The sequence below is a fragment of the Chiloscyllium punctatum genome, chromosome 26 (assembly GCF_047496795.1).
Source record: "Chiloscyllium punctatum isolate Juve2018m chromosome 26, sChiPun1.3, whole genome shotgun sequence".
In the NCBI taxonomy this organism is placed as follows: domain Eukaryota; kingdom Metazoa; phylum Chordata; class Chondrichthyes; order Orectolobiformes; family Hemiscylliidae; genus Chiloscyllium; species Chiloscyllium punctatum.
Window position 1 is genome coordinate 3,447,599 of NC_092764.1, and position 14,570 is coordinate 3,462,168.

The following is a 14,570-nucleotide window of genomic DNA, read 5'->3' on the forward strand; positions in this document are numbered from 1 at the left end:
CACAGAAAAAGGACATTCAGCTCATCATGTCTGCATCAGCTGAAAAAGAAACTGGCCACCTGTTCTAATTACACTTTCCTGCCCTGGTCTGCTTCTGATGCTGAAGCAAGTTCTTTTTCAATAAATTGAGGGTTTCCACCTCAACCATCAAACTGGACAGTGAATTCCAGACGTCCACCACCCTCTCGATGAAAAACATATTCCTTGTGTCTCCTTTAATCCTCCTCCTCATCACCTGAAAACTGTGTCGTCTGGAAATTGATCTCTCTGCTAAGGGAAGCAGGTCTTTCCTATCCAAGCCCCTCATTAGGTTGTACACTTTGCCTGAGTCACCCTTGAGCTGCTGCTTGTATTCTGAAGAAATCCTAGTCAACCCTCGCCTGTCCCGTCTTCTCTCATACATGTAAGTTTCAAGCCACAGCAATATTCTCACTATTTTTCCTTACTGAGCAATTATGTCTTTCCTGTAATATGGTGATGAGACTGCACTCAATAACCCAGCTGTGGCCTAACACGTGTTTTACAGTTCCTGCATTACCTCCCATGAGAATGGGGATAAAATACCAAGAAAACTGTCAGCTAGATGGTAATTAATAATAAAAAGGTCACCAGTAATAGGTAACAATAGTAGATTTTCCTTGATATCTTTCAGAGTGTGTTAGTTTAGCATATCAACAGGTCAGTTTGCTCTATAATCTTCTCATGAAGAGGAGTTATGGCCAAGTGGTATTATTGCTAGATTATTAATCCAGAGACTGAAGTAACATTCTGGGGGCCCATATCTGAATATTGCCATCATAAATGGTAGAACTTAAATTCAATAAATATCAGAATTAAGATTGTAACAATGATCATGAAACCATTGTTGATTGTCAGAAAAACCCATCTCATTCATTAATGTACTTCAGGGATGGAACTGCAGCCCTTACCTGGTCTGACAAACATGTGAGACTTCAGACCCACAGCAATATGGTTAATTCTTAACTATCGTCTGGGCAATTAGGGATGGGCAATAAAAGCCAGTCCAGCTGGCAATGTCCACATTCTGAATTAAAACAAAGGGAAGCAAAAGGAAATGTTCCAAGTCTGGGTTCTGGAGTACTAGAGCTTTACATGTTCATTCCATCCCTCCTATCCTATTCCCTTGATCACTGGCTTGTTTTGCTTTGTTAAAAATCACACAACACCCGTTATACTCCAACAGGTTTAATTGGAAGCACTAGCTTTCCGAGCGCTGCTCCTTCATCAGGTGGTTTGTTCTTGTGAAAACTCTGGGTGAAAACTCTCCCCGCACTGTTTCCAGGACCCTGTCCAGTCCCATGCTGATTGATCTCCCTGCACTGTTTCCAGGACAGTGTCCAGTCCCATGCTGATTGATCTCCCTGCACTGTTTCCAGGACAGTGTCCAGTCCCATGCTGATTGATCTCCCTGCACTGTTTCCAGGACAGTGTCCAGTCCCATGCTGATTGATCTCCCTGCACTGTTTCCAGGACAGTGTCCAGTCCCATGCTGATTGATCTCCCTGCACTGTTTCCAGGACAGTGTCCAGTCCCATGCTGATTGATCTCCCTACACTGTTTCCAGGACAGTGTCCAGTCCCATGCTGATTGATCTCCCTACACTGTTTCCAGGACAGTGTCCAGTCCCATGCTGATTGATCTCCCTACACTGTTTCCAGGACCCTGTCCAGTCCCATGCTGATTGATCTCCCTACACTGTTTCCAGGACAGTGTCCAGTCCCATGCTGATTGATCTCCCTACACTGTTTCCAGGACAGTGTCCAGTCCCATGCTGATTGATCTCCCTGCACTGTTTCCAGGACAGTGTCCAGTCCCATGCTGATTGATCTCCCTGCACTGTTTCCAGGACAGTGTCCAGTCCCATGCTGATTGATCTCCCTGCACTGTTTCCAGGACCCTGTCCAGTCCCATGCTGATTGATCTCCCTACACTGTTTCCAGGACAGTGTCCAGTCCCATGCTGATTGATCTCCCTGCACTGTTTCCAGGACAGTGTCCAGTCCCATGCTGATTGATCTCCCTACACTGTTTCCAGGACAGTGTCCAGTCCCATGCTGATTGATCTCCCTACACTGTTTCCAGGACAGTGTCCAGTCCCATGCTGATTGATCTCCCTACACTGTTTCCAGGACAGTGTCCAGTCCCATGCTGATTGATCTCCCTGCACTGTTTCCAGGACAGTGTCCAGTCCCATGCTGATTGATCTCCCTACACTGTTTCCAGGACAGTGTCCAGTCCCATGCTGATTGATCTCCCTACACTGTTTCCAGGACAGTGTCCAGTCCCATGCTGATTGATCTCCCTGCACTGTTTCCAGGACAGTGTCCAGTCCCATGCTGATTGATCTCCCTACACTGTTTCCAGGACAGTGTCCAGTCCCATGCTGATTGATCTCCCTGCACTGTTTCCAGGACCCTGTCCAGTCCCATGCTGATTGATCTCCCTACACTGTTTCCAGGACCCTGTCCAGTCCCATGCTGATTGATCTCCCTGCACTGTTTCCAGGACAGTGTCCAGTCCCATGCTGATTGATCTCCCTGCACTGTTTCCAGGACAGTGTCCAGTCCCATGCTGATTGATCTCCCTGCACTGTTTCCAGGACAGTGTCCAGTCCCATGCTGATTGATCTCCCTGCACTGTTTCCAGGACAGTGTCCAGTTCCATGCTGATTGATCTCCCTGCAGTATCCAGGACACTGTCCAGTCCCATGGTTTCCCATCAACGTTCAGTTGGCTACAGTTTGGAAGAATTTAAAAATTTGCTTTCATATCAGAATTGCAGGACATTCCGAGTGCTTCACAGCAATGTCATAGTTTTTTGAAGCTCACCATTTTCAAGTCTATCCTGATGTCTCTGAACAGCTGAAAATCTTCTAGATGTTCAGTTCTCCATCCTTATATATTGACACCAGTAATTTTGTGACATGATACACTCAGCTAGCTGCTCCAGAATTCCCTGGTTTCTCATTCTCACCTTTCTTGAGCATGTCCAATTTCTCAGCCTCAAGGATTGGTTTCTGAGGAGAGAACCGTGGAAGATTATATTTGGTCTGGGGATTTATCACTTTTTAATCTAATTATTTTCTTCATTACAGTTATTTTGTGAATGTAACACTGTTATTCCGAACAGGAGGGAGGGAGGGGGTAAACAGGTAACTGCTGGCCCATTAGCCTGACATCAGTATCAGCCAAGTGATGGAATCCATTATTAAGGAGGTCTTAAGAATGCACTTAGAAAAGCATATTATAATTAGAGTAAGTCACATTGGTTTTACAAAAAGAAAATGTTCTTTAACAAACATATTAAATTCAGGAATATAACTGATAAGATAGATAAAGGATGATCAGTAGATGTGATATACTTGGATTTTCAAAACATAAAATGCCACATAGAAGGTGACTACAAAAGATGAGACTCCTTGGGGTCATATATTATGGATAGAGGGTTAGATACAGAGTGTAGGAATAAATTAGACATTAAATAGTAGGATGATGTAAGAATCGGTGCTGGGGCCTCGATGTATAGGAATGACTTGGATAAAGAGACAGAGAGTCATGTATCTTGGTTTGCAGAGGACATAAACTATGTAGGAATACAAGTGAACAGAGGGAGAGCTTCTTCTATCATTCATGTTCTCCATCTCATTCCATCCTCCACACTCTTCCTTTTCATCCTTTACACACTCCTTCTCACTCCCTCACTCCTTCCCCTTCATTTCTTTTCACTTTCCCTTTCACTCCCTTGCTCACTGTCATCCCCTCTCTCCCTGACACTTCCTCTTTCTAAATCTTTCCTTTGCTGTTACTCTCTCCCTGCCCCAATCCTTCCACTGTTTCTCCCTTCCCACCTTCCTTCTCCCGCTCCCTGTCTCCATAATTCTCTCTCTGTACGGCTGTCTATACCTCTCTCTACACCCTTTGCCCGCTCTCTCTCTCTCTCTCTCTCTCTCTCTATATATATATATATATATATATACCTACATTCACCCTTTCTTGTCACTTTACTTTCTGTTCTGTCATTTTCACTCACGCCCCCCTCCCTCATTTACTTACACATGCTGGCACCAGGCACTACTCTCTGCCTTTTGTCTGCCTCCTTCAGCAGAGAGGCAGTTGTACTGGAAGGAGAGAGGGTCGACTTGCCCTGGCTCAGAGCTTCCTGTTGTGGTCTTTCACTGTTCCTAATGTATAGCCTTTGGGTTCAACAAAACTGTTCCTGTTTGCACTTTTCCAATCAGAGGCTGTTTCTCTCCTGTAGTTGCTGCTGGTGCAATCACCAGGCAGTCTGGAATTGCAGAAGACAAACAGCCTCTGATTGGACAGCATCTCTGTACAGAATTTTCCACTTCTGCATCCTGTCTTTGGAATTCTGGATGGCCAAGGATAGGACCCCTTGGGCAGCTCTGTTACCCAAGGGCTGCCAATCAGACAAGTCTACTGTAGATGGCTCCCATTACACACTCTTTGCGCCAGTGCTGAATATGGTGTTCATCGAATGGGTTGCTTTGTTCTGGATGGTGTTGAGCGTTTTGAATGTTGTTGGAGCTGCACCCATCCACTCAATTGGGAAGTATTCCATTACACTCTACACTTGTGCTTTGCAGATGGTAGACAGGCTTTGAATAACTCAGGAAGTGAGTTACTTGCTGCAGGATTCCTATCTTCTGATCTGCTTGTATAACCACAGTGTTTATATGGTCCCCATTGGTCAATAGAGAAGCGGGGAATTCAGTTATGGTAAAGCCTTTGAATGCCAGGGGGCAATGGTTAGATTCTGTCTTGTTGAAGATGGTCATTTCCTGGCATTTATGTGTAGCGAATATTTTTTGCGAATTGTCAGCCCAAACCTGGAAATTGTTCATTTGGACATTTGGACACAGGCTGTATCTGAGGATTTGCAAATGATGCTGTACCTTATGCAATCATCAGCAAACATCCCCACTTCCAATTTATGGTGTCAACTAAGTTTCAAACAAGACATAGGACTGTGAAATATGGTGCAAGGGACCAGAATGGAGGAGAGAGCAGGGTGATGCAGGAGGAGAAAGCAAGGAAATTGTCTCAGATAATGATTTCTATCAAAACTAACTCTTGTCCCATTCTCATGTTGCAGGCAAGAAATTGACCAGGAGGAGAAAGCTCGATTTGGGGAACTCTGTTCTGAGGAAAACAGCCAAGGCAGAGAGTGGTTTGCAAAATACGTTAGTGCCCAGGTGCGAATAAGGATGGGGCAACTTGCGAAATTACTGATTATAATGATTTTTAGGCAATTGCATAGCCTCTGGTGGAATAGTGGGGACTTAGTCACCACCCTTGGGGCAGGTGATTTATTCTGAAGCTAATACAAGTGGTAACACAATATACACTGGAATAAGTGTTGGCCATTTGCTTTCCTGAAATATGGGTTGTACCCATGGTGAACCACTTTTGATAATCGGATCTGCATGTCCAATATCCTTTTCAATCACTTGATTTAATATGAAACAGACAGTGGCAGGTTTACTCGACAGATCTAGTAGATCTGTGGACAGAGAGATATAGTTAGCATCTCAGAGCTGAGATTTTCATCAGAATTAGAAAAAGGTAGCAATGCAATAAATTCTGAGTAAGTTGAAGTGAGAGGAGGGAGGGAAGCAAAAAGAAAATGAAAGTGTAAGTCAAGTGGAGTGCATGAGGGACTGACGTGTCAGGGCCAAAGGGAGTGGTAATGGGTCAAGAAGTTAAAGAAATGAAAAGGAGTGTGGAGAGGAGATGTGAAAAGCAGAATCCTGAATCACTGACATCCAAAAATAGAAAAGAGAAGCAGTAGGAACAAATAATCAGCAAAGAAATTCATTTTGGAAGGTCAAATTTGAATGCAGAATACAGGGTTAAACACAGGATTCTTGCAGTGTGGAAGAACAGAGGGATCTTGGGGTCTATGTACATAGATGCCTCAAAGTTGCCACCCAGGCTGATAGGGTTGATAAGAAGGCATATGGTGTGTTGGCTTTCGTTAGCAGGGGGATTGGGTTTAATAACAGTGAGGTAATGCTGCAGCGGTATAGAATCCTGGTTAGACCACAGTTGGAATATTCTGTTCAGTTCTGACCGCTTCATTATAAGAAGGATGTGGAAGCTTCAGAGAGGCTGCAGAGGAGATTAACCATGATGTACCTGGACTGGAGGACATGTCTTATGAAGAAAAGACTGATGGAGCTAAGGCTTTTCTCATTGGAGCAAAGAAGGGTCAGAGGCACCTTTATAGAGAGATACAAGATGATGAGAGGCTTAGATAGAGTGGATAGTCAGAGACTTTTCCCCAGGGCAGAAATGGCTATCACAAGGGGGCACAATTTTAAGGTGATTGGAGGAAGGTTTAGGGGAGATGTAAGAGGTAGGTTCCTTACTCAGAAAGTAGTGGGTGCGTGGAATGCACTGCCAGCGATGGTTATAGAGTCGGAGAATTAGGGACATTTAAGCAACTCTTAGGTAGGCACATGGATGATAGTAAAATGAATGGTATGTGGGTTAGTTTGATATTAGAGTAGGATAAATGGTCGGCACAACATTGAGGGCCAACGTGCATGAACTGTGCTGTACTGCTCTGTGTTCTAAAAAACAATTTGGGCATATACTATGATCTAAAATTGTTCAACCCAATGTAAATGTAATTATATGAACATACAAATTAGGAGCACTTTGTCCTCAGATCTGCTCCACCATTCAATAAGGTCATTCCGATCTACCTCGATAATCTTGTACATGGTTGCTTTACAAGATTCTATCCACCCAATCTTAAAAATATTCAATGAATCTGCCCCCCACTCTCTGAGCAGAGAGTATCAAAGATACACAACAATCTAAGAGAAAAATTCCACTTCGTCGCTATCTTAAATGAGATACCTGTGATTTTGAAACTGTATCCTCTGCTCTATGATAAAGGATATAATAGCAGATCATTTAGCTACTATAATATCATCAAGCAGAGTCATCATGGCTTCATGAAGAGGAAATCATGCCTGACAAATATATTGAAATTCTTTGAGGAGATAACAAGCAGGATAGACGAAGGGGAAGCAGTGGGTGTAATAAATGTGAGGTTCTCCATTTTGATAGCAAAAACAGGTCAGAGCATTATTACTGAATGGTGATGGGTTGAGAAAGGGGCTGAGTGATGAGACCTGAGTGACCTTTACACCAGTCTGATGAAGTAAACACACATAGGAGCAGCAGGTGGTGAAGAGGGCAAATGGTGTGGTGGCCTTCATTGTGAGAGGATTCAAGTACAGGAGCAGGGATGTCATGTTGCAACTGTACAGGGCACTGGTAGGACCACGTTTGGAGTATTATGTGCAGTTTTGATCTCCTATCTGAGGAATGATGTTGTAGCTATTAGGGAGTGCAGACGAGGTTTACCAGACTGTTTCCTGAGATGGCAGGACTAATGTATTGCAGGGGAATGGATCAGTTAAAACTATATTCAGTAGCGTTGAGAGGAATGAGGGGTGAATTTGGATGCTAGTTTTATTGTGATTTATGTTGTGGTTCTGTTCGCCGAGCTGGGAATTTGTCTTGCAAACGTTTCATCCCCTGTCTAGGTGACATCCTCAGTGCTTGGGAGCCTCCTGTGAAGCACTTCTGTGCTGTTTCCTCCGGTATTTATAGTGGCCTGTCTCTGCCGCTTCCGGTTGTCAGTTCGAGCTGTCTGCTGCAGTGGCCGGTATATTGGGTCCAGGTCGATGTGTTTGTTGATAGAGTCTGTGGATGAGTGCCATGCCTCTAGGAATTCCCTGGCTGTTCTCTGTTTGGCTTGCCCTATAATAGTAGTGTTGTCCCAGACAAGCAACATGAATTCGAGCTGAGGTTATAGGCTGTGAGTGGGAGATCCCCAGAGGTGATGAGGTTGAGGTTGTGGATGGTTTGGGAGGTGAGGTCATGGTCAAGGGGGGAGTAAGAGGAAGTGTCTGTGAGTCGGCACCTGGCTTCAGCTGTGTAGAGGTGTGCCAAACTACCGCAGTGCTCCCGCTACCCCCCACCCCCCACCCCGGGTCTGCTGGTTTGATGTTGGTGTTGGAGTGGAGGGAGTGGAGAGTTGCGCGTAGTGAAGGTGGGAGGTTGGAGTGGGGGAGGGGCTTGGACGGGTTATGGCGGCCTATATCACGGTAACAGTTAGAAATAAGACCATAAGACATAGGAGTGGAAGTAAGGCCATTCGGCCCATCGAGTCCACTCCGCCATTCAATCATGGCTGATGCGCATTTCAGCTCTACTTGCCAGCGTTCTCCCCGTAGCCCTTAATTCCACCAGACAACAAGAACCTATCAATCTCGGCCTTGAAGACATTTAGCGTCCCGGCTTCAACTGCACTCCACGGCAATGAATTCCACAGGCCCACCACTCTCTGGCTGAAGAAATGTCTCCGCATTTCCGTTCTGAAATGACCCCCTCTAATTCTAAGGCTGTGTCCACGGGTCCTAGTCTCCTCGTCTAACAGAAACAATTTCCTAGCATCCACCTTTTCAAAGCCATGTATTATTTTGTACGTCTCTATTAGATCTCCCCTTAATCTTCTAAACTCCAACGAATACAATCCCAGTATCCTCAGCCGTTCCTCATATGCTAGACCTGTCATTCCAGGGATCATCCGTGTGAATCTCCGCTGGACACGTTCCAGTGCCAGTATGTCCTTCCTGAGGTGTGGGGACCAAAACTGGACACAGTACTCCAAATGGGGCCTAACCAGAGCTTTATAAAGTCTTAGTAGTACATCTCTGCTTTTATATTCCAACCCTCTTGAGATAAGAGACAACATTGCATTCGCTTTCTTAATCACAGACTCAACCTGCATGTTTACCTTTAGAGAATCCTCGACTAGCACTCCCAGATCCCTTTGTGCTTTGGCTTTATTAAGTTTCTCACCATTTAGAAAGTAGTCCATGCTTTTATTCTTTTTGCCAAAGTGCAAGACCTCGCACTTGCTCACGTTAAATTCCATCAGCCATTTCCTGGACCACTCTCCCAACCTGTCTAGATCCTTCTGTAGCCTCCCCACTTCCTCAGTACTACCTGCCTGTCCACCTAACTTCGTATCATCGGCAAACTTCGCTAGAATGTCCCCGGTTCCCTCATCCAAATCATTAATATATAATGCGAACAGCTGTGGCCCAGCACCGAACCCTGCGGGACACCGCTCGTCACCGGCTGCCATTCTGAAAAAGAACCTTTTATCCCAACTCTCTGCCTTCTGTTAGATAGCCAATCCTCAATCCATCCCAGCAGCTCACCTCGAACACCATGGGCCCTCACCTTGCTCAGCAGCCTCCCGTGTGGCACCTTATCAAAGGCCTTTTGAAAGTCCAGATAGACCACATCCACTGGTCTAACCTACTTGTTACCTCTTCAAAAAATTCCAACAGGTTGTCAGGCATGACCTCCCTTTACTAATGAAGAGGTCAAGGGCAGGTAACAGGTTGGCATGGGGTGTCCAGGTGGATAGGGTGTGTTGGAGTTGGGAGAAGGGCTCCTCAGAGAGTGAGTGGGAGTCTTGATGGAAAAAGTGGGCTCGGAGGCAGATGCAGCGGAAGAAATGTTCAAGGTCGCAACACAAGACAAACTCATTAATCCGGGAGTGTAGTGGGATGAAAGTAAGGTCTTTGCTGAGGACTGAATGTTCATCCTCAGTGAGGGGGAGGTCTGGGGAGGTGGTGGAAGAAATGTTCAAGGTTCCAACGTGACCACTCCGCCTCTGAGCCAACCTTTTCCATCAAGACACCCACATACCCTCCAAGGAACCCTTTCTGCTGTCTCCAACACACTCCATCCACCTGGACACCCCGTGCTGCCCTGTTCACTGCCCTCAATCTCTTTATTTCCAACTGCTGCCGTGGCATAGACTACCTCAACCTGTCCACCCTCCCTCACCCACTCCAACCACCCACCCTTTGCAACGCACAGCCCTTCACTCCCCCCGTTCCAATCCCAACATCACCAGGGAGCGGTGGTAGTTTGGCGCACTGACCTCTCCACTACTGAAGCCAGGCGCCAACTCACAGACACCTACTCCTACTGCCCCCTCAATCACGACCGGTTTACTAAGGAAGTTAAACTTCTTGTCAAGAGGAAGAAGAAGGGCTAATGTTAGGATGACATGTAAAGGCTCATTTAGGGCAATTGAGAGTTACAGGGCAGCCAGGAAAGACCTAAAGAGAGAACTAAGCTGAGTGAGGAGAGGACGTGAGAAGTTGTTCGCAGATAGGATCGGGGATATCCCTAAAGCTTTCTATAGGTATATTTGGGATAAAAGAGTGACTAGAATAAGATTAGGATCAATAAACGACAGTAGTGGGAAGTTGTGCATGTAGTCAGAGGAGATAAGGGAAGCGCTAAATGAATATTCTTTGTCAATATTCACACTGGAAAAAGGACAATGTTGTCAAGGAGAATACAGAGATACAGGCAATGAGACTAGATGGGATTGAGGTTCACAAGGAGGAGGAGTTAGAAATTCTGGAAAGTGTGAAAATAGGTAAAGCCCCTGGGCCGAGGATGGGATTTATCCTAAGATTCTCTAGGAAGCCATGGAGGAGATTGCAGAGCCTTTGGCTTTGATCTTTATGTCATCATTATCTACAGGAATAGGGCCAGAAGACTGGAGGATAGGAAACGTTATTCCCTTGTTCAAGAAGGGGAGTAGAGACAGCCATGGTAATTATGGACCAGTGAGCCTTACTTCTGTTGTGGGTAAAGTGTTGGAAAGGGTTATTAGAGATAGGATTTATAATTGTCTGTATAGGAATAAGTTGATTAGAGATAGTCAATACGGTTTTGTGAAGGGTAGGTAGTGCCTAACAAACTTTGTTGAGTTCTTTGGGAAGGTGACCAAACAGGTGGATGAAGGGAAAGTGGTTGATGTGGTATATTTGGATTTCAATAAGGCATTTGATAAGGTTCCCCACGATAAGCTATTGCACAAAATACAGAGGCATGGGATTGAGGGTGATTTAGCGGTTTGGATCAGAAATTGGCTAGCTGAAAGAAGACAGAGGGTGGTGGTTAATGGGAAATGTTCATCCTGGAGTTCAGTTACTAGTGGGGTACCACAGGATTGGTTTTGGGGTCACTGCTGTTTGTTATTTTTATAAATGACCTGGATGAGGGCATAGAAAGATGGGTCAGTAAATTTGAGGATGACATTAAGGTCGGTGGAGTTTTGCATAGTTCTGAAGGATGTTGGTTACAGAAGGACATAAATAAGCTGCAGAGCTGGGCTGAGAAGTGGCAAATGGAGTTTAATGCAGAAAAGTGTAAGGTGATTCACTTTGGAAGGAGTAACAGGAATGGTAGTGTAGATTAGCAGAGAGTTCTCGGTGTCCGTGTACATAGATCCCTCAAAGTTGCCACCCAGGTTGATAGGGCTGTTAAGCGTGTTAGTTTTTATTAGTGGAGGGGTCGAGTTTCCGAACCATGAGGTCATGCTGCAGCTGTACCAAACTCTGGTGTGTATTGCATGCAGTTCTGGTCACTATTATAAGAAAGATGTGGAAGCTTTGGAAAGGGTTCAGAGGAGATTTACTAGGATGTTGCCTGGTGTGGAGGGAAGGTCTTATGAGGAAAGGCTGAGGGACTTGAGGCTGTTTGCGTTAGAGAGAAGAAGGTGACTTAATTGAGACATACAAGATAATTAGTGAGTTAGATCGGGTGGACAGTGAAAGCCTTTTTCCTCGGATGGTGATGGATAGTATGAGGAATCATAGCTTTAAATTGAAGGGTGATAGATATAGGACAGATGTCAGAGGTAGTTTCTTTACTCAGAGTAGTAGGGGCGTAGAACGTCCTGCCTACAATAGTTGTAAAAACAAGGACTGCAGATGCTGGAAACTAGAGTCTGGATTAGAGTGGTGCTGGAAAAGCAGGTCAGGCAGCATCCGAGGAGCAGGAAAATCGACATTTTGGGCAAAAGCCTTTCATCAAGAATACTTGTAGACTAGCCAACTTTAAGAGCATTTAAATAGTCATTGGATAGGCATATGGACGAGAATAGAATAGTGTAGGTTAGATGGGCTTCAGATTGGTTTCACAGGGTGGTGCAACATCGAGGGCCGAAGGGCCTGTACTGCGCTCTAATGTTCTATGTTCTATGACCTCACCTCCCATCACCAAACCATCACCTCCCAGACCATCCACAACCTCACCACCTCTGGGGATCTCCCACCCACAGCCTCCATCCTCATTGTCTGTGAACTCCACATTACCCGATTCTACCTCCCTCTGAAGATTCACAAACCTGACTGCCCTGGTCGACCCATTGTTCTCAGCCTGCTCCTGTCCCACCGAACTCATCTCTACTGACCTTGACACTGTCCTGTTCCCCCTTTGTCCGTGAACTCCCCCACCTATGCTCGGACACACCCACAGCCTTCACCTCCTCCATGACTTTTGGTGTCCCTGGCCCCCAATGCCTTATCTTCACCATGGACATCCAGTCCGTGTACACATCAGTCTGCCACGATGAAGGCCTCCAAGTCCTCCATTTCTTCCTCTCCCGCTGTCCTAGCCAGTAACCTTCTACTGGCACACTCATTTGCCTGGCTGAACTGGTCCTCACCCTTAACAACTTCTCCTTCCAATCCTCCCACTTCCTCCAAACCAAATGGGTAGTGGCTCACTTCCCTTCCTGGACCTCTCCATCTCCATCTCCGGCAACCAACTAACTACAGACATTTACTACAAACCCACAACTCCCACAGCTACTGGGACTACACCTCCTCCCACCCTGTCTCCAGTAAAAATGCCATCCCTTATTCCCAATTCTTCTGCCTCCACTGCATCTGCTCCCAGGATGACCAATTCCACCAAAGAACATCCTAAAGATTTCAATTTCTCCCCCAAGTGGTCGACAGGGCACATCTCCTCCATTTCCTGCACCTCTGCCTTTGAATCCCACCCCTCCCAATGCAACAAGAACAGACCCCCCCCCCCCCCCCCCCCGCTCCTCACCTTCCACCTCACCAACCTCCAATCTCCTGATGCATCGCATCATCCTCTGCCATGTCTGCTATCTACAAACAGACCCCACCACCAGAAATATATTTCCCACCCCACCCCTGTCCGCATTTCGGAGAGACCATTCCCTCCTCGACACCCGTGTCAGGTCCACCACCTCCCACCTCTGTCCAAGGCTCCGAAGGGTCCTTACACACCAGACACAATTTTACCTGTACTTCCCCACACGTCATCTAATGTATCCATTGCACACGATATGGTCTTCTGTGCATTAGGGAGACAGGACACCAACTTGCAGATTGTTTCGGAGAATGATCTCTGGGACACTCACTCCAACCAACCCTACTGGCCCATGGTCAAACATGTTAACCCCCCCTCCCACTCCACCAAGGACATGCAGGGCCTGGGCCTCCTCCATCGCCAATCCCTAACCACCCGATGCCTGGAGGTAGAATACCTCATCTTCCGCCATGGGATCCTGCAACCACACAGGATTAATGTGGACTTCACCAGTTTCTTCATCCACCTCCCCCGCCCCCGCCCCCGCCCCCGCCCCCGCCCCCGCCCCCCCCAACCTTATCCCAGTCCCAAGCCTCCAAGACAGCACTGCCCTCTTGAACTGTTCATATTCCTTCCCACCTATCCGCTCCACCCTCCTCTCCAATCTACCACCTTCATCCACCTATCACATTCCCAGCTACCTCCCCCAGCCCAACCCCCTCCCATTTATCTCTCAGATCCCAGGCCACAAGCCCATTCCTGATGAAGGGCTTATGCACGAAACATCGATTTTCCTGCTCCTCGAATGCTGTCTGATCTATGGTGCTTTTCCAGCATCACACTCCAGAATGTGCAGTCCTCATTTTCTCCTACTCTGTACTCATTGGAGTTTAGCAGAATGAGAGGTGACCTTACTATATAGAAACTAGGAGCTAGGTTATACCATCTGACCCTTTGTACCATGTAATATGGTCATGGCTGATCCTGTGTCTCAAAGTCACATTCCTGCTGTCTCCCCCAACCCGTGAGGCCTTTAAAATCTCTTTTGTTGATATAACTCAGTGACTGCTGCCGGGTCCCTGGTGCTGTGAGGCAGCAGTGCTAACCACTGAGCCACTGTACCACAGGTTCACTAACATAGTCATAGACATGTTCAGCATGGAAACAGGCCCTTCGGTTCAACTCGCCCATGCGGACCACATATCCTAACCCAATCTAGTCCCACCTGCCAGCACCTGGCCAATATCCCTCTAAATCCTTTCTATTCATGTACACATCCAGATGCCTTTTAAATGTTGTAATTGTGCCAGCCTCCACCACTTCCTCTGGCAGCTCATTTAATATATGCCCCACCCTCCACATGAAAACGCTGTCCCTAAATTTTTTCCCTCTCACCCTAAGCATGTGCCCTCTAGCTCTGGACTCCCCTGCCCCATGGATAAGACTTTGTATATTTACCCTATCCACGCCCCTCATGATTTTATAAACCTCTATAAGGTCCTCAGCCTCCGACGCTCCAGGGAAACCAGCCCGAGTCTATTCAGCCTCTCCCTATAACTCAAACCCT

General features: G+C 46.4%; 1 protein-coding gene across 3 annotated transcripts in view; it reads left to right on the forward strand.

Annotated features, from left to right (window-relative positions):
- The window catches only part of kiaa0513 (KIAA0513 ortholog), a 173,303-nt gene that overhangs the window by 32,779 nt on the left and 125,954 nt on the right, over positions 1-14,570 (forward strand). For all 3 annotated transcript variants that reach the window (XM_072595777.1, XM_072595780.1, XM_072595776.1), the window contains exon 3: positions 5,133-5,232. In XM_072595777.1, coding sequence (XP_072451878.1) covers positions 5,133-5,232 — 100 coding nt within the window. The remainder of the gene's footprint in view (positions 1-5,132; positions 5,233-14,570) is intronic.